This window comes from Podarcis liolepis (genome assembly GCF_965112155.1).
Source record: "Podarcis liolepis genome assembly, chromosome: 10".
Taxonomy (NCBI): domain Eukaryota; kingdom Metazoa; phylum Chordata; class Lepidosauria; order Squamata; family Lacertidae; genus Podarcis; species Podarcis liolepis.
In genome coordinates this window covers 73988641-74015362 of record NC_139562.1, presented here as the reverse complement: position 1 = coordinate 74015362, position 26722 = coordinate 73988641, and the positions used below count along the sequence as shown (strand labels likewise).

At 40.4% G+C, this 26722-nt stretch overlaps 1 protein-coding gene across 12 annotated transcripts in view; it reads right to left on the bottom strand.

The window, feature by feature from the left end:
- Positions 1–26722, bottom strand: part of UPF2 (UPF2 regulator of nonsense mediated mRNA decay) — a gene marked incomplete at its 3' end in the record, with an annotated part of 54169 nt that overhangs the window by 14779 nt on the left and 12668 nt on the right. For 7 of the 12 annotated variants that reach the window (XM_083464140.1, XM_083464142.1, XM_083464143.1 and 4 more), the window contains exons 4-15: positions 17928–18088; positions 17433–17630; positions 16908–17057; positions 11886–11989; positions 11146–11231; positions 10377–10485; positions 7158–7271; positions 6680–6796; positions 5075–5260; positions 3894–4097; positions 3122–3397; positions 1087–1270 (exon numbers count right to left, since the gene is read on the bottom strand). In XM_083464140.1, the coding sequence (XP_083320266.1) occupies positions 1087–1270; positions 3122–3397; positions 3894–4097; positions 5075–5260; positions 6680–6796; positions 7158–7271; positions 10377–10485; positions 11146–11231; positions 11886–11989; positions 16908–17057; positions 17433–17630; positions 17928–18088 (1889 nt within the window). Of the gene's footprint in view, positions 1–1086; positions 1271–3121; positions 3398–3893; positions 4098–5074; positions 5261–6679; positions 6797–7157; positions 7272–10376; positions 10486–11145; positions 11232–11885; positions 11990–14624; positions 14688–16907; positions 17058–17432; positions 17631–17927; positions 18089–26722 lie in introns of all 12 variants that reach the window. The other 5 variants (XM_083464135.1, XM_083464139.1, XM_083464144.1 and 2 more) reach the window with 1 other exon arrangement.

Sequence of the window (26722 nt, the reverse complement as noted above, 5' to 3'; positions counted from 1 at the left end):
AAAAGAAAAAAGAAAAATAGAAGGGGGGAAAAAGAAAAAAGAAGATGAGCCAAAGCAGGAAAGCTCATCTATTGTACACTTCCATCAAGCTCACAACAGATCGTTATTCTTATCAATTCTCTCTATCTGCATTCCAAAGGAATCCCTCATCTTGGTATCAGGGAACATTTCTCTATGCGGTATCATTCTAAACAGAGCCAGATCTTTCTTGCTGAGCCCTTGTCCCCTAAATAATTATTTAAACATTCCCATTCTTCTTTCACCAATTTTTTAGGTTTCTCTCTTATTGCATCTGTCAGCTTTGCGAGCTCCAAGTACTCGCACAATTTGACTACCCATTCCTCTTTAGTGGGTGTATTTTTATCTTTCCATTGTTTTGCCACTATAACCCTTGCTGCTGACGTTGCATACATAAATAGCCTAGTTTTGTTTTTGGGAATATTATCTGAAACCATTCCTAGTAAAAATTATTCCGGTTTCTTGCTAAATGTAGTTTTTATCAATCTACAAGGTTATTATTTATGTTACATTCTGAGTCTACAGAGAACTTAATCCTTCTGGGAAAGATAAAGGAACAAAAGATCTCTGCACATTAGAAGTAGCACAACACACAGGTCAGAACATGCAAATGACGGTACAGTGGTACCTCAGGTTAAGAACTGAATTCATTCTGGAGGTCTGTTCTTAACCTGAAACTGTTCTAAACCTGAGGTACCACTTTAGCTAATGGGGCCTCCTGCTGCCGCCGCACAATTTCTGTTCTCATCCTGAAGCAAAGTTCTTAACCTGTGGTATTATTTCTGGGTTAGAGGAGTCTGTAACCTGAAGCGACTGTAACCCAAGGTACCACTGTAAATACTAATTTATACCAGGAACAGATTCACAGACCAGCCTGCATACCCATCCTCACTGTGTGTTGCTACAGTCCTGATAACATATTTCAAAATTCTAGAATGAGTCAAGTACATACTCACTTATCCTAAAAATTTATTCAAGTTACAGAAAGTACTGTACTATATAGCCAAAAAATGCAGAAACAGACAACAATGATTTCAGTTCCTTTCATTCTTGATGTAGCATTCTTACCTAGTTTGATTAAGAATTCCCTTTCCAGTTCTTGTACCTGCCTAACAGATTCTTCCAGGGAATTGCACAGTTTTATCTTTGGTCTCAGTAATTCTAATGTATCACTGATCATATAGTCAATGTCTATAGGGAAGGGGTGATCTTTTGTCCAAACATCCAGGCTTTTCTTCCACCAAACATACCTCTGGAAAGACACAGATAATTGCAAAACAGATAGGCAACCACTAGAATTAGTCTAGTGAAATTCGGATCTTAACATACAAAGCTAAAACAAGGAACAAGGCTAACTTATCCCTAGGAGAAAAACTTCAGGCTTTGGGGTGAATAACCAGCTTAAATATCTTTTTGATTTTATTATGTATAGTTTCCCAAAAGCCTTTAGCTTTTTCACATGTCCGCCACATATGAAGAAATGTCCCTTCATTATTTTTACACTTCCAGCATTTATTTGACATAGTCTTAAACATATTTACCAATTTATTTGGCATTAAATGCCACCTGCATATAATTTACATGTAATTTTCCTTTAAAGTAAAACAGGCTGTATATTTCATATTCACTCTCCACAGTAGTTCCCATGGGGTCATATCAATATTATGACCAAAATCTTTAGCGCAGTGTATCGTTGCTGATTTAACCAATTCATCTTTTGTTTCCCATTTCAATAACATTTTACAGTGTTTTTGAGATCAGTTTTACTTTGCCAACTATTGACTGAATGCACTGTTGATACTACAGTTTCTTCTTCATATAATTGTTTTATTAACTTCTCTTGTCTCTCTCATTGATTTTGTTTTGTCCCTATTATTCTCCTTTCAACATGGGATTACTCTTCAATCATGCCTTCTTCACCTAATTTGCACTGCTGAACAAATGTGGCATAAATACCACCTAGTGTCGGTCAGATTTAACACAATTTTATTTTCCTCCTGATAGTTTAACTCCTTTCTACCCTTTTCATTCAACTTTTTTATTCTGCAACTCTTACTTCGGCTGGTTACCCAACTGCGCTCCTATCTGGACAGGAATAGTCTAACTTCTCTTGTCTATGCATTATACATAGGGCTGCCTCTGAAGACGGTTCAGAAGCTTCAGCTGGTGCAGAATTCAGTGGCAAGGTTGCTAACTGGAGAAATATGGTTTGAGCAAGAAAGAAGATTCCACCTGAACATTAGGAAGAACTTCCTGACAGTAAGAGCTGTTTGACAGTGGAATTTGCTGCCAAGGAGTGTGGTGGAGTCTCCTTCTTTGGAGGTCTTTAAGCAGAGGCTTGACAACCATATGTCAGGAGTGCTCTGATGGTGTTTCCTGCTTGGCAGGGGGTTGGACTCGATGGCCCTTGGGGTCTCTTCCAACTCTATGATTCTATGACAGAGCATATAATGCCAATCCTGGCTTGCCTGCACTGGCTGCCTATTAGTTTCTGGGCCCGATTCTAAGTGCTGGTTTTTACCTATAAAGCCTAAAATGGTTCAGGACTGCAAGACTTCAAGGATCACCTCTCCACATGTGGACCGACCCAGACCCTCCAATCATCATTTGAGACCCTTCTTCAAGTATCTCCCTCAACAAGAAGTCCAGAGAGTGGCGACGCAAGAACAGGCCTTTTCTGCAGTGGCTCCCGATTGTGGAAGGGAGGCTTGCCTAGCACCATTATTATAAGGCTTTAGGCACCAGGCAAAAACTTTCCTCTATAGCTGGGCCTTTGGTGTGTAATTATCTGTGACCTTTTAGAAGTGGATATGTCTTTAATATCATTTCTTTTTCTTCTTGGCTTTAATGTATCTATGTTGTTGCTGTGGGGGGTCTGTCTGTTTGGTTGGTTGTAAGTCGCTTTAGGTTGCCCTGGGCAAGATAAAGCGCCTAACAAATTTAATAAATAACATTCTTCTGGTGACCATCCAAATACATCTTAATAGTACTCGCATTTCTACATGTTTCTTTGTGAGGGGTATGCCTACTTCAAATAAAATAATAAATAAGTAATATGTAAGAGACAAATTTGGTGACAGGGAAAGATGAAGCTTGTTCCTACCTGGAAATAAACCAGGAAGCAGTCAAGTTTCCGTTTGCTGGATCCTCTGTCAAAGTATTGCCCACAAGTGTCAAGGATGGTACACACCAGTCGAATTCGGAAAAGATGTTCTGGAGGATCAAGTGGGCTAGATGTACCATCCGAATTCACACCAAATGATGTAAAGGAGTACAGAGTTCGAAATATTACTGCCGACTCTACCATTCTGTAATTGTACAGTTCACCCAGGAACTTGGCACTGCTGATCCTCCGCTGGTTAAATTTTGGCTGATTAACCTTCAGCAAACAAAATACCACTGACATGTTAACATACACTTCTTAAACACTAGATGAAGTTCAATACCCTGCAGAGGCCTCATAATGTACTATGATTAAGCAAAAGCTGTAAAGATGGAGGCAACAGTGTGTCTGCCTGCACTACTGTTCATGATAAATTAGCATAATTAAGTGAAGTGCAGTGTAAACATGCAGATTAGAGAATTTTGATCCAGGCCTCTCCATCCCTCAGTATCTCACATGCATCTCACCTTATCAGTTAACCAATGAAAACTTGTCCTAAGAACTACCAATCCAGTCTAGCCATTTATGTCAAGGACAACGATGCTATAAAACAACCATATCAACTCCTACCGTGCTTTTTACTTAGTGCATCCTTCCTCAACCTTCGGCCTCAAATGTTTATAAAAAAGTTAATGTACATAATTTCTAAACTTCTTTTTAAATGTTTTGTACTATGTTCTATTTCACATAGAAAAACCTAAAAGTTTTTTACCTCCATTCCTAGCCGAATATCCTCTAGGACACCATCCACAACATGAATTCCAACATCCTCTTGGTAAAGTACCAGTCCTGCTAAAAGGTTGGCTACACAGTGAATACTATTGTATTTCACATTCCAGATGTTGATCATACAACATATAACATAGTCTTTCACTTCAGGGTCATGCCAGGGCAATTTGCGCATCTGTCTCAGGACCTGAACAAGATTTTAAAGAAACTTAACTCAAAAAGAAAAAAAAACAAAGTTGGATGCTTTACATACATATATGTTGACTACTAAGTAAAATTACTCCCCCTCCCCCAAAGAAAAAAGTACTTTGGGGTACCCATAGTTCATTGTGACCTCTTATCTTAACACACACACACTCAGAGCCGACATATCAACCCATCATATAAAAGTGCTACTGCTGTCTTTAGTCATGCTGGAAAGGATTTCCCATTCATCCCTTGAAGAAAGGACTGAAGCCAAGAAAGGACTCACAACTCATTGTAAACTGCCAAAAGAGTAAAGAGAGGGTTCACATAAAGAACCCCACCAGAAGCAGCCCTGTGGAAGGGATTCTGCTTGCACAAGAGGGTTTCCCCCTTCTCCCCACCCCTGAAATTTGCTTGGGGAAGAGCAAGAGAAGCCCCAGAACAGTACCTGAGGGAAAGCTGGTATGTTTCCACAGGCAGGACATTTGTAAAAGTTCTTTTTTAAAAACTATCATGCTGTTAGATGTGCCACAAACACATTAGTATGCTGCAGAGAAACAGGCGGGCTTGTAGAATGCCACAGACAAGTAGTTTTTGGAGGCTTATTTTCAAAGTTTAGGTGCTAAACTTAACAAATGTAAGAATCTTTGCTTTAAGTAAATCTTTACATGATATACTCAACATATTGCTCCTGAGGACTTAAGTACTTTAATGTAATTTAATATTCAAGATAATATTCAGGTGTATTAGTTTGAAGTTAGCTATCTGATCTGCACTTTCCCATTCATTTTAGCGTCCTTCAGCTTACTTCCCGGATAATCTCATTCATTTAAAAAAAATTAAAACAGGAAAAATTGAATTTAAAACCCTATGTACTTTAGATTTCATGCTTTAGAAGTTATTCTAGGATAAAATTCCATTATTCTATTCCTGGATAATGGTTTTTGGGGAAACCCACCAAGATTGAAGAGAACGCACCTTCTCAGTCGTGACTTTGGAGAGATCCTTATAAAGGAGCTTCCGAATGTACTCCTGGAGAGGAGGGCGTTTCTTTTTCACTGTTTTCTCAGCGGGAGGAGGATTGCAGTAGTAGTAGGCATTTTCCACCATGGTGACATAGCGTGCATCCAGGTGCATTGCTTGTTTCTTTCGCATCATTTGTTCCTGGAAACAAAGAGAAATAATCACCCTGTGCAGACATACTAAGTTTTCATAAGAACCATTTGTTTTGTTGTTCTAGCTAAAGCAAAAGCAAAAACCTATTTTCTACCAAGAAAATCATACTGTGAAATATTATCTGGCTCACAAGCTAAAATCTACTTAGCTTTCCTACATTGCACCTCTAACAACTATTGCTGAATGTGCAGCCCTATATTTTTAACTATAATTTGATAATGTAGGAAGGTAAGACACATATCCTTGCTCCTTGTGCTTTCTGCTGATAGCTAAGCATATAATTCTCCGCTGAAGTTCTTGCGCCAGTTCAGATGGCTACCAAAGGGGGAGCCAATTCTCACTGTCAGTAAGCAACTGCCACAAATCTCAACCCACAAACCCAGGGGTCGGCAAGGCTTACCGGGCATGGGCTGGATCACTCCCGCGGAGATCCTCTGTGGGCCAGACTGGCGCAGCACGACACCGGAAATCACTTCTGCGCATGCCCAGATGCAAAAAAAAAAATCACACCTGCACACAAGCGATTTCCGGCACCGTGGACCTGTGAAGATGCGATTTCCAGTGTCTGGGCATGTGCAGAAGCAATTTCCAGAGCCATGGAGGAGAGTCCCCGTTTATCACAGCGAGCGGGGACTCGCTTGAGTGGGCAACTCGGTTCAGGGGCGGCTCGGGGGCTGCTTCTGGCCCATGGGCCTTAGGTTGCCGACCCCTACACAAACCCTTATCCTGTAATATATGTGGATGTTCCAGGCAGAGACTCGGAGGAGGAGAAAGCTGATTTGTGTGACTTTGCCCCCAAGGACAGACTGCATAAAATAAAATGTGTTACACTGGGTAGGGAAGCGTCTCTTCTCCCACAGGAACTGGCCCACCACCTGCTAAGCATTAGAATCATATCTTAGAACATTTTATTGTAACTATGGCTTTGAAAGAGTTGTCAAAGAACAACTTGAGGAAAGGCAGAAGTGTTTGGGGACTTTTTAGTTTAGAGAAAAGACGAATAAGAGGTGACATGGTGGAAGTTTATAAATTTTTGCATGGCACGGAGAGAAAACATTGTTCTCCCTCTCACAAATTCAATGAAGCTGAATGTTGGAAGATTCAGAACAGCTAAAAGAAAGTGCTTGTTCACACAGCACAGGGCTTAACTACAGAACTTGCTCCCACAGGAGGCAGTGATGGCCACAAACTTGGCTACTAGCTACGATGGCTATGCTCAGAAGCAGCAACACTTCTGGACACCAGCTGCTGGAAACTGCAGGAGGGAGAGTGCTCTCGTGCTCAGGGACCACATGTGCTTAGCCCACTTAGGAAGAACAGGAGACTGGACTAGATGGGCATTGGCCTCACCCAGCAGGCTGTTATGTTTATGTTTTAAAAACAGCTCCCTAAAAAAAATATTCTTACCAAAAGGACACTAGTTCTCAAATGAGATTCTGGAGATCTGAACAGGAATCGACCACAAGTCTCCAACAATGTACATGCCATTTCAATATGGTGATGAGAGAAGTCAGACAAGAGCATCTGTGGAAATAAATTACATTTAGAATGCCTTTCATACTAATTTATCAGAGTATTCAGAGTGGGCTCAAAATCAACCTTGTTCGGGGCTAAAGTAAAATGTGAAATTCTTAAAGTGGCAGCACAGCTTCATCACATCTTATCTATAGTGATGGAATTCCAATTCTTAAAAATATACATTAAAAGATAATATACACTGAATGGTAATACAACCACACCCACTGTCGATCACACCCAATTATTCCCTCTGCCATTATAAAAAGTATATTACGACACAAGCTTTGTATAGAGAACCTCTGAGTATGCCAGGAAAATAAAAGAAAAAGGGGATGTGAACTGATCCTCAGTGTACATGAGCACCAACCTTTAAGCAATGCAGAGTGTCACTTTTGGAGAACATTTTAAACTTAGTAAGTTCACCAATGAATCGCACAGTTTTATTCTTTGTTTCAATGTTGATCTGGTCCTTCTTTCTCACCTAAACATAGGAATACAGGAAGATTTACTTTTAGTGTGCAACGAATTAATATGTTATTGCCCACAACAGATATGCAGCTGTCTATTTTCATGTGCGCGAGCGCACACTCGCCAGAGTGCAACAAGGGGCTGGGGGAGTGCAGTACAAGGAGAAGCAGAAGAATGGTTTGAGAACAGCCTTAATTGTTAAATTGAAATCTGGCTTTATTACTTCAGTTAAGGCAGTTTTAAAAAATAAAATTAAAACAGTGTTTTTTGGTATAAAAATTGACACTGGATGTATTTAGGATGCAAATAATAAAATCAGTATAATATTTTCAGGGATGTTGCTAAAATATTCAGTTCTTTTTCTGGAGGATTTCAATGAGTTAACTGAATTACAATCAAAGAAAGAGTCCTATAAATAATATTTGGACGTTTCTAAAAACATGGGTTCAAAATTCACAATGATGGCAAACAAATGATATGTGGATATATGTGCATCAGGAACTATGGAATTATGCTCCTCCATTCTTCCCAAATGTTTCTGAGTGACAGATGACATTCTCAAGATTTCCCTCTTGGTGCCAGATTCTATGCATGCAGGACTTCCAAGGCCCAAATAGTCCGGCCTTTTTGTTCATGAACAGGTGAAAGATTGCATAAAATAACCAATTTTAAATCCAATTTATTGGTGGGATATTGAAACACAATGGCCAGAATCCAAAGAAGTATACATCGAGTTTCACAGGTCCCAGGAGTATTGGGCTTGTGCTTCATTAGCAGTAGCTCTCTATGCTAAGTAGAAATCAAGTGGACTTTCAAAAGCAGATTGAGATATGGCACAGGAGTTTGCTGTTTAAATAGGTAATAAGCACCACCAGGAGATGGTCCTGGTACTCCGAGTCCCAGCCAATAGTCACATTAGTACTAAAAGTTAATGCGACAAATATCTTTAAAAGATTGGCCTGCAGATTTAATCAGTAGAGTTATCATCATATTGGTACTCTTTATAACAGTAATAACATCCTCAAGACTTTTAATTTCTTAAGTTAGTTCTTAACTTATAGTGAAGTGGCCAGGTGAATCACTAAAAATTAAAGATGACTCTCTCTGGCCAAATTATATTTTTATTACATACCTGTTTATTTGGGGTGGGGATATTTTTGAAGAATGACTGCTTTATGATATACAAAAATGCACAATTGCAAAACCACGAAAGAGCAGAGGCATTCATTGATTTGATTTAGCATTCTGTATTCATCAACACTTTTATGTTATTAAATTGTTCAAATATATCATCCTTGGAGTTTTCTAAGAATTCATTGTTCAACAAAATCTCTCTTTTTTTAGTATCAGTTTGAGGTGTCATAATTTTGGGGTATCACATGAGAGGATACGTGAGAATATTTCAGATTAGAAATGCAACTGCTGCATAATTCCTTTGTTGACGTGGTCCAATGAAGCTCTTTGCTGGAAGCGGAGGACTGCAGTTACATGAACTGCTGTAAAGGCAACTGGTTTTTCTATTTTAAACTTCCAGATTTAAACTAGCAGATAGGTTGCATTTTCTGCATACAGTGCACGCGTCATAGAACTCTGTAGCATTTTCACTGAGCTCCTGAGAACCTCTGGAGGTTTCCAGACCACAGGTAAAAAACACTGCCTCATGGAAATCTCACATATATCTATATCTAATATATACACATATATCACTGTATCATAAATATATATCACAGTGATTTACAACAAATCAAAGAAACCAAATAATAAAATAGCAATAAGTTAAAAACAAATTAAAAGCAAAAATAAATTAAAAGCAGCTCAAATCAACAGCTCAGTCAGTAACGCATGAGACTCTTAAACACAGGGTTGTGGGTTCCAGCCCCACATTGGACAAAGGATTCCTGCATTTGCAGGGGGCAGGACTAGATGGCTCTCACAGCCCATTCCAACTCTACAATTCTTTCAACAGACTATTGTGGGGGATGCTTCAGCCTGGCAGAAAAGTTTTCAGCAAGAGGTTAATAGCTGGCACAAAAGGCCCTTGCTGAGTCTCTATAGGCAGAGTATTCCACAGACTGGCCTGATGACACTAAAGACTCAATTTCTTGTTGTTCCAGTAGTAGATAGGTAGCCGTGTTGGTCTGCCATAGTCAAAATAAAAAAATTCCTTCCAGTAGCACCTTAAAGACCAACTAAGTTAGTTCTTGGTATGAGCTTTCGTGTATCTGAAGAAGTGTGCATGCACACGAAAGCTCATACCAAGAACTAACTTAGTTGGTCTTTAAGGTGCTACTGGAAGGAATTTTTTTTTTTCTTGTTGTTGTCAAACAAGCCTCACCAACTTGGGGAATGACCAAAGAAGCTCCTGCAGTGATCAAGCTGCTATACAGGCGGTGATCATTTTGCATGTGTCCAATTGACACACGACCACCACCATGTGTGTCACTTTCAGTCCCGGAAGGGGGCAGAACAGGCATGCAATGACCTGGAACGCAACTCCCGCTCAAAGGGGGGAGACTTGCTTGTTCAAGTGGTCCCTGGGGTATCCTAGATCAAAGTTGTTCAGGGATTTGTAAATCAATGTAAGAACTTTGAATTGGGCTTGGTAGCAGACTGGCAGCCAGTGCAGCTGTTTTAAGAACTGTGTTACATGTTCTCAAAGCTCCCATTAGAAATCTGGCTGAAGCATTCTATACCAGCTGGAGCTTCTAAACCAGACCCAAAGGCAGCCCCACATAAAGAGCATTACAGTAACCGAGCCTTAAGGTTACCAATGCATGGGCTACAGTGCTCAGGCCGTAGCTGGTGAACTAGATGAAGAGAACAAAAGACATCCGGTCTTAGGATATTCTGAAGATTAACATCTATAACAAAACCCATTCTCTTGTTAGGTACAACTATTATATGTCTGTTCACAAATATACATATTGCTGGTCAGACATCAGTTTATTGAGTAATACCTTGAAAACTTACTCTCACAAACTGAGTCTTACTCGATAAAACAGCACCATCATATTCCATTATGACACTGTCAGCATTATTACTTTTAACTTTTCACACTGTTGTATTTTAAAACATTTCCTAAATGAATCTGTGAGATGCAAAACAAATAGAAACTTACATGGAATCTGAAGTCACCTTTTAGCATGGAACAGAGATCCTCTGCTACATCAGACATACAAGGATGTAATGTGCCAACCAGCCGTGCATAAAATGGTAGCAAATCCAGCCTGCAAACAAAAGGTTACACATGCAATATAGCATTATTTTATATAAAAAAATATTAAAGTTCTAACTGTTCTGTTTTGTAAGTGTACTTCTGATATATTTATACATGTACATTCAGCTACCTTCTTGGAAGGAATATCTTTTTTTTTTACCTACAGATGTTGTTCATATTTCTTTGACTATACAGAACTACATGCATGAGGGTGGAAAAGAAATGAATAGAGTCACATCTGCTCACCTGTTCTGAAAATATTCAAATGCCACTATTGAAATGCCATTTCTAGAGTCCATTGCCTATTTAACTTCATAGAGTCCACAAACACTGCCTATTTAACTTCATAAAATCCACATTTGTCTAGGGTGGGGTATGAAACTCTCATAAGGGAGGGATGAAATGTGACAATATTTAATCCAGTTACCTGTTGGAAGATGATGTTTGAAAGCCTTTTATTCTTGCTAGGGTTAATTAATGACTAAACAGTGGCATCTGTTTGTATTAGATATGACATATTTTTGGGAACTAATTAGGCATCTACGTGTGTTTGTTTACCATGCTCCTGTTGCTTTGGGAGGTCATTTCAGCTTAAACCATTGTTTGCTGTCCCTGTTACTTAAGGTATCTCTGCCATGACCATTAATATGACATTTACATCAACACTTACCTTTGACGAGGAACTATGAAGAGAGCACGAACCAACTTCCGCCTATTTGCTTTTGTATTCATGTTCATGCAAAAATCCATTGCTGCCTGCAAGAAGAAAGGCACTTAAATCTGACAATACACAGATTATTTAAAAGGTGAAAAGAAAGAGTGTCACATACTCTTCTACACATGGGAAACAATAGTTTCTTTCATCCTTAAGAAGGCCAATTGGCAGTCCCTGGGCAAGATCACATCTGTTATGTCATTTCATTTGACTTCTGGTGGTCCAACCATTTTTTAATTAAGTCAATCACAGTTCACTTGGAAGGATAGAATATTGCTTTTGAATAGTCTATATACACAGTTATTTGCCAATAAAGCCACAGCCACGTCAGAATGTGTCTGCTCTGTAGATTAGAACTGTAACTGCTGGCAAATATCCAGGTCAATTTATGAGCACCTGAGCTAATTGGTACACAATTCACTGGTTTAAGTCCAAGAAAGAAATGCTGACAAACTGAAGTATATGGCTAGCAGTGTTCACCAATCTCTCTCAAATTTTAGGACATTTTTTACAAAATTTATTTGGGATTGTTACCGCCAACATTCACCGAATTTCTGCTATGCTGTATATTTGCAGTACCATATTAACAGTGGGTGTAAGAGTGGCATATAACAGTAAAACTATCTAACAGATTATATCAACATCCAATAACCAACTTATGGATATAAAGGAGAAACACTACAAGTTTACTGTACCTTGTCTATTAGGTCTCTATTTACACAGTTTGGGAGCTGCTGAAGAAAAGCATCTACTATAAGCTTCAAATGTGACCCGGTACTGGCTTCTTCATCTTCTTGTTCTAGCCATTAAAAAAAAAACACCAATAAACAAATGAGAGAAACCAAAAGCTCTCACACACTGTAGTAATGATACATTAACTTTTCAAGTATGCTTGCAAGTCCTATATAATCACTCACCTTAGGGAAGTGAATCACACTTTTTCAATGAGGAAATAAACATAAGAAAAATGGTCAATCCCTATAGGCCATTCCCTAGTAACATCTTTGAAGGGAAAGATAAAATAGAAATGGGGCAAAGTAGATTTGAAATGCACATAGAAGAGACAGCAAAGTTCAGTGCTACTTTCATTAGCAACAGCAAAGAAGGACACATACAAGAGGCATGAGTAGGCAAGAAGAACTAACCTATGAAGACCAAAGAGATCTATATTTGTCCTCTCCTAGTAGAACTGAGAATGACAACAGAGACTTTTTTGGAACCAAAGTCCCATTTGCATCTAGGTTTGTGGATTCCTCAGAGTTCCAGTCCTGGGAAGCTTTGATATCACCACCCGTTTCTGGTTTCAGGTTTGAAATTGAAAGTGGCCTTTTAAACACCAAGGGAAAGATTCTTCCATGAACCCAATTACCAACCCTCTACAGCAGGGGTTGCCCGCCTAGGCTTTCTATGTGGCTCCCAGTCTCTTGTTTCATTATACTTTCCAATAGCAAAGGATTAGATTACAGAGAATTCAGAAATCAGTCTCCTTTCCTAGAGCAACGATTTGTACTCTCAGTAGGTTTAAGCCACAGTCAATTCTCTCACCTCCAGACAGCGCATATATTTTTTAAAGAAACTTGGTTCCCATTACCTAAATACTATCTAATACAGACAGATCTTACATGCTCATCCACAACACTTCTCCTATTGTTATGAAAACTAATGTCGCCTAGTCAGACTATATACACTATGGATTGGACTGCAAACAGGTCTCACAGGTAAGGAAGATGGATAATTAACTAATGTGTAGAACTATTTCAGCATTTAGGCCGCATTTTTAAAAAGCATTTAGGAGTTTTAAAGGCAGACACTGAAACAAAGAGTTGCCCCTTCAAACTTTATGTGATACGAAGAGGGGCCCACAAATTTTGGTTTGCTTTAATAGACAGGCAAAATAAGTCATCACCCAACCTGCCTCCCCCAATCCTGTCTTGACTCAGGGGAGGGGAGAGGTCTTGCTGCCTGCATCGTATTGAACTTACAGTGGTTGCAATGTTTTAAAAATGTTTTCTATAATAAGCTAAATTAGCCATTTTAAAAACCAGATTACCCTCACACGTTATCTGAACCATTGCTGAAACCGCATTTCAGCGCGTAATGGTCACATTTTTTGTGCTGATTTTTCCTTTCAAAAAGGGGGGTGCGACTATTACATGGGGAAATACGAAAGTGCGACCATTATGCAAGGAATAAAGTGGGGACAACAGCAGGTGGATCGGAGGAGCCGGGCTGGCAGCGCAGAGAGAGCGAGGGAGAGCCAGAGACAAAGTCACTGTTGTTATTGGGACCATGGGGAGAGAAAACGGAAAGACACTAGTGTACCTTTCAGTAAAAATGAAGCCTCCCTTGTGCATATGTTCTCTTGTCCAGCCTACTGAGATGCAGCAGCGTCACTCATCTATCAGAATCTGTACAGTGAACAAAACTGCCCTATACTTTGCATTGCAAGAGTGGAACAGCCATTCAAATTCGGACAGGAAGTTTCGTAAGGAATGCCATAGGAACAGCAAACGAGGGGCGACGGCAGCAGCTGTGGCCAGGCCTGCTGGGGGCCGCCACCATCTCCCCTCAGCCCACGTGGCCCAGTTGTCCCCAGCATCAATTCCCGCTGAAACAGTGATAAAAAAGCAGCAGCAGGAGAATGGGGAGAAACATTCACGCCTGCTCCGCTCCCCCTAGGAGCTCATGGCTGAGATGGCGAGGTGGGAGGGAAGCCGGGGCAGGGGCGGCTTGAGGCTTTAGAAGTTACCCTGCAACCATTATGCGGGGAATGCTCTGGGACCATTTTCGGAGTCCAAAAAAGGGTGGTGCAACTATTATGTGGTGGCAACTAGTATGCAGTGAAATATGGTATTTCATTGTCTTAGAAGAAAATCTTTACCCTCTCTGGATTTTTAGTGACCCTGGTTGGGTTTCTGAACTCAAGATTCATAAGCAATCTTTTAAAAAGTAAGGTTTTCATTTCTGATAAATGTGGTGAGTCTAAAAAGTTTACCTTTTATGTGGCAAGTTAGTTGGTGTGACCAAAAACACAATTTACATTTGGGTGAGGTTTGTCTCAGTCCTCACTGGAAAATTTCCTTCTGTTTTCACTTAAGCTTTACATTAACTTCTAGGTGCTTTCCAAGAGGAATGTGTTCAAATTGGCAGCCAGAACACAAAATCATCATTGGCTACCTACAGGAACTAGTATTTCAAGTTCACCCCTAAGTTAATTTGATTATCAGCAGGATCTGAACCATTTTTCTTAACCATTTTAAGTATTTTGTTTTGCTCCCATATAGAAGCCTGACACCGCACTTATCTAAAACGGCTCTAGTTACAGATAATTTGGCATGAGTCACTCTGCCTAGAACTTCTATCTGCTCCCTACCCCCTATAAGCTTATCTGCTTTAAGCGGCTTCTTCTCCTTAGGCACCACCTATAAACTCACTTCGTGCAGCTTGCTTTCCGTCACTATTTTCAGCTCCGGTGCTATCTGCTCCCTGTTTCTTGCCTAATCATATTAAAAATAGAACAAAAAAATTTAAACACACCCATAACAAAACATGACACAGAAGCAAATCTTTATTATGAAAGAAATAATTTCCTCTTCCTTTATGTAGATGTTCCCTCCCCAAGTTCATGTTACTTTCCATATTAATAGTTTGCAATCAGGGTTTTTATTTAAAGTATATTGGGGTATAAAGCATATTAATATTCTAATCTAACTATCACCAATAAACTATGTGAAAAATAAACAGTGCTGAGATGAATATCCTAAAATTTGAATCTTAAGCCAGCCTGAGAAGTGTTCAAAGCAATGGGTTGCTTCTTATTTAAAGACAACCACCACATATTATCAGCAGGTCAAATATCCACACAATTTAGTAGATTTTTAGTATTAGTTTACAATTTGGGAGAGAATTCAATGAACGGAATTGAATTATTGTTCTCTCCCTGCCCCTCATCTGCTTTCTCTCACTCATACACAGATGTCATTACACTTTTAACCACACGAAGTGCCTCACAACCAATCTCATTCACCCTAACAGCCTTGCAAGGTAGGTCACTATATAATTCATATTCCATACACAGGAGAACTAAAGTTAAGAGAATGTGACTTGTGCAAGGCTAGGCAGCAAGTTTGTGAATACTATCCTCCAAACATGATTAAGTTCCTCAACAATTGCCATTTACCCTGGAAAACGAGGCTATAGCTAGCAGAGAACTATTTCAGGAAAACAACTTTTGACAGCAAAACTGGAACTGGAATTCACTTAATCCAAAAAGGCTTTCTCTATAGTAAGATGGCTTGGTTCACAAGTAGCACTGACCCAAAGCATGGCTAAGCATGGACACAGAAGCATGCAGGTACTCACAGAAGAAATCCCAGACCCTTTATTCCTCCCCTGGTCCTTCTGCTGCTGTTACCAGGAGCTAAGCCATGGCTTGGCTTAACAGTACATCTGAACCCAGGCTTGATGTTGGTTTCACTTTAGACAAACCAAGACTGGTAATCCAAAAAGAAACCTTGGCTGCAGTTTGTGGTTTGTCTGGAGTGACCGAAAGCATGGCGGCAGCAGCAGCAGCAGGAGGAGGAGCAGGGGAGGAGCAAAGTGGACAGGATTTCTGTTTTGAGTACCTGCACACTTGTACGTCCATACTTAGCCATGTTTGGTTTACTGTCCCATGCTAACTGGATGTTAATAAAAAGCCATGCATATGGCTATCCTAATGGGGAAATGTGGTAACACTTTGATAAGATCAAACAAAATCTTATTGCTTTCTACATCAAGAAGATATATTGTTTTGAACAGCTGAATCATTACCTCACTGTGTTTAGAAACAAAATTTCCCATGCTTCTCAGTGAAAAATCTCACATCAATTCAATAATATAGAAAATAGCCTGCACCAGTTTCAACAGCTGTTTACCACATCTAGGTATGCCACCGCTGGGTTGCGTAAGGAAGCAGAACATGCTAAAAGGTAAAGGTACCCCTGCCCGTGCGGACCAGTCATGTCCGACTCTAGGGTTGTGCGCCCATCTCACTTAAGAGGCCGGGGGCCAGCGCTGTCTGAAGACACTTCCAGGTCACGTGGCCAGCGTGACGAAGCTGCAACTGGCGAGCCAGCACCACCGCAGCACACGGAAACGCTGTTTACCTTCCCGCTATAAAGCGGTACCCATTTATCTACTTGCACTTAGGAGTGCTTTCGAACTGCTAGGTGGGCAGGAGCTGGGACCGAAAGACGGGAGCTCACTCCGCCGCGGGGATTCGAACCACCGACCATGCGGTCAGCAAGTCCTAGGCGCTGAGGTTTTACCCACAGCGCCACCCGCATCCCACTAAGAACATGCTCCCGTGGCATTACTAATGATCCCTTGCCAAGGAGCAATTTTTCTGCTGACAGGCAATGATATCAAATTACAGGGAACAAGTATTACTGACAGCATGCCCTAGTAGTAATGAAGATTAGTTCACTGAAAGCAATTCCCTGGCTGAGGCACAGAAGCATCTTTGGTCGTGGAAACACTAAAAAGAGGTCATGTAACAGAGTGGATGAAAGTACTATTGTGCACAATTGCAAATGCTTCCAAAATGAAGTAGCGTATCCACAGTTTTGTCAATACCGTGAAAAAAATTATACGCATTGCTATAGATTGGCTTGGTAATAAATTCAATTTAGGAAAACTAATAAAGACAAAAATATACCTCTCCATATTATTTTTACCTTGTTCATCAAGAAGCTTTTTTGTGAGATCTTCTGCTTCATCACCACAGTCTAATTCAAGAGCATCATCGTTAATGTCCAGATTCTCCAGGTCCAAATCCAGATCATCAGTACCAGACACATCTTTGTTTTCCTTAGTTTCTTTTAACTCTGTTTTAAAAATAGTAAGATGTACATACTTTTCCCAATTTTTACCTGTCCCCTTGACCCTCCATGTTCATAGTTTACAGTTTCTGAAGAAAATATAATACAGAGAGCGAGTGTCTCTTTAATCACTGACACTTAAACTGCCTCTTAGAACAGCTTCATTTTTCAATAAGTTTTAAGCACTGTTCTTACTCCTCCAAGAAAATAAAGTTTTCATGTGATTTCTCAGTAGGCATAGGTATCATAATAGCAAAGTGCAATTTGTTAAGAAGATACACTTGTGCTGCAGAGCTAGCATATACATGGATCAGGATAAAATGCTACTACCCTCTCTATCGCAACTTCTAAAACAATGTTGCAAAAAAATTAAAAATGTACCTCTAGAATCATCTTTACCAGAGTCCTTAATCTGGGAACATTTTTCGTTATCCTTGAACAAAATAGCCGGCACAAATGCTTTTAAGTCAATTAGGTTCTCATAGAAGTTTCGAGCATCTTCATCCTCCCAGATGCCCCCCTCCAAATCATATTCACCAGGTTTGCCTGGGGTAAAAATGTCAATGCCAGGCCCATGTTCTGGAATATAAAAAGCAGAATGTTATGTATTACAGCAGATTTCAGTATCTGTATCAATTTGTCACATAATTCCTTCTAATATACACGAGGATGAAATCAGTGGGGTTTGCAAAGTAAAGAACAGACACACCAAGAAGCAATACTAGGAAGAAAGCAACAAAATGATCACAAGAAGTTGCTCACTTTGCTTTGTTTTCATTATCAAAAAAAAAGGGGGGGGGAAGAATAGCTATTAATATGCTTTTGTGTTTCCATCAGAACTAAAAAGTTTGCCTTCTGAACTAGGAAATTCCATACCTTCAGGCACTGGTTTATCCTGTGGGAGATCAGGCATATTTTCATCCAGGAGATCAGCTAAAGACTGGGAGTTTGCCAACAACTTTTGATAGGACATAGCAAATTCTTCATACTGCTTATGCCGATCTTCGCTCAACTCTCCTTTAGAGTGCAGAATACGCCTAGAAATATAAACCAAGAAAAAAGAGCAATGATGCTGTTTCCTGCTTGGCAGGGGGTTGGACTCGATGGCCCTTGTGGTCTATTCCAACTCTATGATTCTATGATTCTATGATTCCAAATATGAACAAACAATTGTAACTCTAGATTTTAATTCTTCTTAGAATAATCCAGAGTTAAAATCCATTAAGAATATTCAACATCAACAAATATTTGACTATTAAAAATCGTATTACTGAGCCCATAAAAAGGGAGGATAAAGCTCCTTTGCAATCTTTAAAGAAAAAGATCAGTATATGATCAGTAAGAGCAAAAAATGTTTTCTTTGAAGCCATACGTTTTCAGCAGCAACCTATTTGTAAACTGCTCCAAAAATAATTATCAACACCTTTGAAATAAAATAAATTCGCATTCTTCACTTTCTCATAGCTATTACTACTTATAGTATTGATTCGCTTTTATTTTCAAATTATACCCCATATTTTGGCCAAAACAATGATTGTACTTAAAAGTTATGCAAGCATAGCTAGAACCCTGGAGGCTGAAATACAAATTTCAATAATGGGACAAATAATAGGAGGGAGACATGGGGAAGAAAAGGAATGGATGTGATCAAGTCCAGTTGTTGTTATTGTTATTGTTGTTGTTTAGTCGTGTCCACCTCTTCGTGACCTCATGGACCAGAGCACGCCAGGCACTCCTGTCTTCCACTGCCTCCCGCAGTTTGGTCAAACTCATGCTGGTAGCTTCGAGAACACTGTCCCACCATCTCGGCCTCTGTCGTCCCCTTCTCCTTGTGCCCTCCATCTTTCCCAACATCAGGGTCTTTTCCAGGGAGTCTTCTCTTCTCATGAGGTGGTCAAAGTATTGGAGCCTCAGCTTCACAATCTGTCCTTCCAGTGAGCACTCAGGACTGATTTCCTTAAGAATGGAGAGGTTTGTTCTTCTTGCAGTCCATGGGACTCTCAAGAGTCTCCTCCAGCACCAGAATTCAAAAGCATCAATTCTTCGGCAATCAGCCTTCTTTATGGTCCAGCTCTCACTTCCATACATCACTACTGGGAAAACCATAGCTTTTACTATACGGACCTTTGTTGGCAAGGTGATGTCTCTGCTTTTTAAGATGCTATCTAGGTTTGCCATTGCCTTTCTCCCAAGAAGCAGGTGTCTTTTAATTTTGTGGCTGCTGTCACCATCTGCTGTGATCATGGAGCCCAAGGAAGTAAAATCTCTCACTGCCTCCATTTCTTCCCCTTCTATTTGCCAGGAGGTGATGGGACCAGTGGCCATGATCTTCGTTTTTTTGATGTTGAGCTTCAGACCATATTTTGCGCTCTCCTCTTTCACCCTCAATAAAAGGTTCTTTAATTCCTCCTCACTTTCTGCCATCAAGGTTGTGTCATCTGCATATCTGAGGTTGTTGATATTTCTTCCAGCAATCTTAATTCCGGCTAGGGATTCATCCAGCCCAGCCTTTCGCATGATGAATTCTGCATATAAGTTAAAGCAGGGAGACTATATATAGCCTTGTCGTACTCCTTTCCCAATTTTGAACCAATCAGTTGTTCCATATCCAGTTCTAACTGTAGCTTCTTGTCCCACATAGATTTCTCAGGAGACAGATGAAGTGATCAGGCACTCCCATTTCTTTAAGAACTTGTCATAATTTGCTGTGGTCGACACAGTCAAAGGCTTTTGCATAGTCAATGAAGCAGAAGTAGATGTCTTTCTGGAACTCTAGCTTTCTCCATAATCCAGCGCATGTTTGCAATTTGGTCTCTGGTTCCTCTGCCTCTTCTAAATCCAGCTTGCACTTCTGGGAGTTCTCGGTCCACATACTGCTTGAGCCTACCTTGTAGAATTTTAGGCACAACCTTGCTAGCGTGTGAAATGAGTGCAATTGTGCGGTAGTTGGAGCATTCTTTGGCACTGCCCTTCTTTGGGATTGGGATGTAGACTGATCTTCTCCAAGCCTCTGGCCACTGCTGAGTTTTCCAAACTTGCTGGCATATTGAGTGTCAAGTCCAGTTACATACATATAACTACATATTCATGCTGAATAATGAAGTTTAAACTAAGGGCTTCACAAGAGAGGCAGATTTTGAAGGGTGGTGACACCAAAGAGGTTTTAGGAAGGAATTCCAGGAGGAGGCAGCAAGGTACAATGGGTAAAACTCTCCCCTAGGAGGTGCATCTGGAGCCTTCATTATATACCTTTAGGCACCAGGCAAAAAGGTTACTCTTCAACCAGGCCTTAAGCCGATTAACATCCTATATTATTTTATATGTGTGGGTTTTTTTTGGGGGGGGGGAAGGTTATTAGTTTGGTTTGTTCTTATTGTTTTTATTATGTATTTTGTGTTTCTATCTTGCATTTTTATGCTGCGAACCATCCTGGGATCTTTGGATGAAAAGTGGCATTCAAATTTAATAAACAAGCAAGCAAGCTGTTCAAACAGAGGCTAGTGAATTAGGAGGGAAATCAGCAGTGTTAGAAACTGGGATATGAAAGCTAGGAGCCATGTGGCTCCTGGAACCTAGATTGTGGGCACCAAAACAAAATGTCTAGGCACCTTTTTATGTTTATTACTATTATTATTTTGCTGCAACGCTACCAGATCAGGCAACCCGGCAAAACAAAACAAAACAAAAAGCCGCCGGGAGAATCAGGTGATCTGTAGGTTAGCTATGTCTTTCGCTGCCACGCTACTTCGCAAAACACCTGATTCAGCCAGCAGTGCAGCAGCAAAAATAAATAAAATATTTTATTTTGCTGCCAAGCAAATCAGGTGTTCTAGAAAAGTAGCTCAGCAGCAAAAGATGAATGTTTTCCTATCTTGCCGATGCTAGGTGGCAAGGGTGGCACTTGGACATCTCCAGCCAGTCACAAAAAGTTGGTTGCCAGTCGCAAAATGTGGCAGGCAGGCAGCTAATATTGAACGATGGCAGCATGAATTTGATGACTGAGTGCATGGATGCAAACGGAGATGAAGGGATCAAACCTGGACTTCCAGCAATTTCCGCCAGAGTGAACAGGGGCTCCCACAATAGTGGACACCGGCCGTGCAACCAATTAAGGATAATTTGAGAGTAATTATCCTTGCAAGCCCCCCCCCCCGTCAGGGGGTGAGCTCTCACTTGCAGATCATCCGATATCTGCCTCTCGTCCCAACGGAATGCGGGGGCAGGGACGCTGAGTGCATAGCACTTCACATATTGGAAACTCTCCAACACGGTCACCATGAGCAGAGGTCCTTCCGTTCTCTTAAGATGGATTTGAATTTGGACTAAAGAAACAGGTGTGTTCTGGATGAAGGAGACAAGATAACCTTCTAAATGAATCCGCCACGGTTTTGAGCTGGAGAGGATTTTGGCCGTAATTGGATTGGAATGTAAGTGAAGGGGAGCCTTTGTTCTCTACATTGTATTTGTTGTTTTATGATTCGGCAAATCTTCACTGAAGAAGAATTACTAATGGAATATAATTATCAATGGGTTACAACCAGTACTTTTTTCTTTAAAAAAATGTTTAGGGGTACTCTCCTTTTTCTACTCATATTGAAATACTGCCCCTCAATGAGGCCAAACTTAGATTCACAAAATGTTTAGGGGTATGCGCACCCTCGCTTTCCCCCAGAAAAAAACCACTAATTAGAACTGTTAATGGAATGCAAGAGGGAATTAACAAGAACTTCATAATTTTTTTATGGATTATTTGAATGAATAGACTGTGTGAAAATGTTGTGAGGATTGGTGGAATTACCTTCTAAAGGGGCTCTAACTTTGATTTATTATGGTTTTGGTGAGACACCAGCTTGTTAGTAGATTAGAAAGGTTGAAAGAAGAAAATGTTGGAAGTCTGCCTGGAGCCATGGTCAGATGCCAGTTCACTTTTAGTTTGAAAAGGCAAGATGGCATAAGGCTGTGGCGTAATGAGAATTCAGCCCTTGGGGGTGGAGAGGATGCTGAAGATGATTGATTGATTGATTACAACATGAAGGGAAGGACAAATGCAAACAAATATTTCACAGAAAGGTACAGGATATAAACTGCTTGCAAACTTAATGAATATGGAATAGCTAAATACGAACGAATGTCATCACACCAGTGGCTGTTAAAATAAAGGATTAAGATTGGAAGTGTTGTACAGTGGTACCTCAGGTTACAGACACCGCTAACCCAGAAATAGTACCTCAGGTTAAGAACTTTGCTTCAGGATGAGAACAGAAATCGCACGGCGGCAGCGGGAGGCCCCATTAGCTAAAGTGGTGCTTCAGGTTAAGAACAGTTTCAGGTTAAGAACAGACCTCCGGAACGAATTAAGTACTTAACCCGAGGTACCACTGTACTTGGATGAATTAAGAGGATTGGAGCAGGATCAAGGAATAACATCATCTCCTGATAATCAGAACAAGGGAATAAGTCATCTGATTGGTAGGTGTTAATCAGCTGAGAATCAATTACATTACTATCCCTCCCTTTCACTAAGGAGACCAAGGCACATGTAGGGGATTATTCACTTTTAAATAAAGCCATTTTGGACAGGGATGTTTTCTTTAAGTGTGCTAGAGGGAAAAAATAGCATTTTTGCACAGTGAGAAGTCACAATACGAAAAAGAATAATACAGTATAGTCATACCTCGGAATAAATATGCTTCAGGATAAGTATTTTCGGGTTGCGCTCCGAGGCGACCCGGAAGTAACCGAGCACGTTACTTCTGGGTTTCGCTGCTCCCGCATGCGCAGTCAAAATGACGTCACGTGCATGCACGGAAGTGGCGAAACGCGACCCGTGCACGCGCGCTGTTGCATCTTACATTCCGTTCAGGATGCGAATGGGGCTGCGGAACGGATGCTGTTCGCATCCCAAGGTACCACTGTAATGTACTATGAACAATCTCAACAGGCCTCTTTTAGATGTACTCAAAGCACCATTGGTTCTAAATTTAAAGATGAGCAGCCAGACAAGAATGGGCAAAGTACACAAGCATTTTGTGAGTGAGTGCCACAATTCAGGGTTCATTTAAATATTTCCAAAAACCTGAATGCACCCAAAGGGGCTCTAAGCTCAGAGCAATTATTACAGGTGTCATTGCCAAAGAGCACATTAGCAAACATATCTGACCATATAGCAAGTCATTAGAAAGTGCTTACAAAAGAAAATTCAAATCTAACACAAAAGTGATGGAAAATATGAGAAGAAACTAAACAGGTGGCAATGTGATATCCTTTAACAGTGCCCCCAAAACTTGAAGCAGCCCATCTCACATTACCAGAATTTGACAGCCAGACTGCTGACTGGCATATGATAGTCAGAATATATAAAACCCATACTGGCAGGACTGCACTAGCTGATTTTGACCTATAAAGCCTTATGTGGCTCAAGACCCCATTACTTCAAGGACCACTTTTCCCCACATGAACCAACCTGGATCCTGTGGTCATCACCCTTCTTTGTGTCCCCCTCCATAGGAGGTTCAGAGGGAGAGGACATGAGAACAGGCCTTTTCAGGAGTGGTCTATTGCTTGTGGAATGCTCTCCCTAGGGCACCTGGTGCCATCTGTAATCAGGTTTAGGTGCCAGGCAAAGAATTTTCTTTCCCCCCAGACTTTTGGCCCTTAACTTTTAAGAGTGGTATTGCCTCTTTTAGTGGGTAGGACCTGCAGATATGCTTTTTTATTTAGTTGTGTATTTACTCTTTTTACGTACTGTATTTTCCCATGTATAAGATGACATTTTTTCCCTGAATTTTTTTAGTGATAAATTGGGGGTTGTCTTATACACAAGTAAATACAGTGAGTAAGCAAGAGCTGAAGCCACAACGGTAGCAGGGAACATCAGCGAGGAGACTGCTTGCCTGCTCTTCCTGGCCTAAAAGAGTACGTAGTGAGTTCCAATACGTGGTGAGTTACAGCACCAGTTCTCAACATCTCAGTGAACTTACAAAAGGGGTCATGTTATACCCAGAAAAAATATATACATGGGGTTGTGTTATACACAGAAAAAATACAATATATTGTGTCTTTAGGATTTTAACTGATTTTTATGTAAGTTGCTTGAAATACTTGGTAAGAAAACTGACTAACAAATATAATAAATAATAGTAATATGCAAATGTACGGTTATTCACGCAGGTGATTAAACATTCACAATTCTATTCTTTTTAGACCCAGAATGGAAGGAAAGCAAGCAAGGGATGAACACAAGGGGTGAACACTGGATATTGGTAGCTAGACATCAAAGCTCTGCCTCTGCTTCATTTTTTTTAAAGTGATATTTATTGAAAAAATGATTTTTTAAAAAGATTTTATACAAATAAAAGAAAAAGATAAAAGTAAAAAGTAAAAAAGAAACCATCATTTTCAAATTCTCTACTTTCAATACCTTTTCCTTGACCTCCTCCTCCTCCCTTTTCCTGTATCTTGTTTTATAACAGTAACAGCAAATCCTTTCCATAATTCATAGTATTCTATCATAACATTACCTTAATCTGACATCATATTATCTTTAAAAAAAAACCTTAAGGTTTAAAACTTAAATCTTAATTTTTTATCAACTTCTCCTAAACCCTAGTCTTCTTGCCTAATTATAACATTTTTATAAGAGCCAAATAATTTCCATTCAACATTTTGCTAACATTCATCAATTTTATAAAACAGTCCTAATAATAAAAATAAAAAGAAAAGAGTCCAGTCTTCATCCAACGTCCTTTTCTCCTGGTCCCGGGTTTGTCAGTCCTTTTTGTCCTGTTAATCTAGCACATTAACCTGGCAACCTTATATCCGAGGCTCTTAAGACACTTCCATGTCCCTTCCATAGCTCTTCTTTATATTTCCCTTTTATTCGTGAGAACTCCAGCTTAATAGTGTTTTTGACCTTCTTCAAGAAAACAATAGCTTTTCCATAGTCCAATCCAAACTCGATGTAAAATTTACAAGCATATTCCAGATTCCCTTCAAAGTTAGGGGCCCACACACCTCCAGACATCTGACGAACCCTTTCCAGACTTGAAAAGTCCAAATCTCCCTGTGGTGGTGGGGAGATCTATCCAGCCCTCCATTTCCAAACCAAACCAGATTTTTCCTTTCCAAGTCTGATTTTTTCCAAGTTCATTTACTAAGTCCAAAAGTTTGTAATCCTGCTGGGTCGCAGCTCCCTCCATCTCTGGCGCCCTAGATTCAACAAAATCCTCTTCTCTCAGTTGTTCTGTCATGGCACGCTCCTGTTTTAGTTCCTGAGTGGGCTCCCTATAGTTTCCGACAACCTGCTCAAAGGATCTGGTCGCATCAATCATAAGGTCCATCTTTTGACTTAACTGATCTAATAGGACATTTATTTTGCAGAAAGCACCCAGCAGTGCTTCTGAAGACATTGTTCTGCAAGGTCACCGAATCCTTTCCCACAGTGTAATCAGTGACAGCTGGCAGTTCCCAGGAATTCCCAGGATTTAGTTACAATTTCACAGTTCCCCACTAGGGGGAAAAGCTTCTAGTTGTTCTTTTTCTTGAAAGCAATAGCAACAAAGTTTCTTTTTTGATACTTTGTCCATATTTGTTTTTTAAAAAACGAAAGGAAACAATGGAAACTACGTTTCTCTTCTTTTAACTATCTGTCAAAGCATTTGTTTCTGGTCAATGAGCTTCAAACGTCAATTCTGACACCCCGCTCCAGGGTCAGGGCGATGGAAAAATACCTTACTTTAGCTTCATTTCTGCAGGTTTAAACAGCTCAAAAAGAGTCCCCCTTCTTCTCCTGCTACCGAAGGGGGGTTCAGCAATTTTAAATGATGAAGATCGATCCTTTAAAAGTAGTTTCTTTAAGGCTCTTATTTGCGTTGTCTTTGCTTTGTTATGGCTACAGGGAAACGGAAGGGTGACTTCCTGGTTGATCCTTTCTGTTTCAGTACCAAATTGGGGTAAATTTTTAAGTCCAATTCCTTTTAATTTCGCCAGTTCCTTTTTTGAATCCAAATACTCAATGTTCCAGTACTCACGGTTGGTTGTTTTAAATGCCAAATTGTCCCAGGAAAAAAGGCAGCGCTCTCCGGCAACGGCTATGCGGCTTCACTCCGCAGAAAAAGCAGTCGACTCACAGCATGACGCCACTTCCCCCTCTTCACTTCGGAGCCCGTTTCTGGGTTCCTTAGTGGGTTGGGGGGGCGCTAAAGGTGCCCGCCGAGTCCCACGGTCACAGGCATCTTCCGCCTGTGATTTTCAAAAGGGTCCCCGCTACGCCGCAGCGGAAAAGACCTGTTTCTTGCGGAGCTTGTCCCTCCAGTTCAGAGGGAGTCCGCCATCACCAGAGGCGCCACCCTGGAAGTCCAAAAATGATGGGAGCAAGGATCCATGCCACAAGACATGTGTGACTCCAGCAAGAACAAAAGCAACAACTACTGTGGGATCTCTCTGCTGAGTAACGTGCGGAAAGACTTCGCCCATGTAGTTCACAACATATTATAGTCACTTGCTGGAGGGTCAAGCCCTAGTCACAATGTGACTTTAGAGCTCAGAGCTCAACAGTAGATGTCATTGTCTCACTGAACCACCTGCAGCAGAAATGCCAACAGCAGAAGCACTTTCATAGACCTGACAAAGGCCTTATGGTCAGCCACCATAACCAGCAATCTCTAAATCAA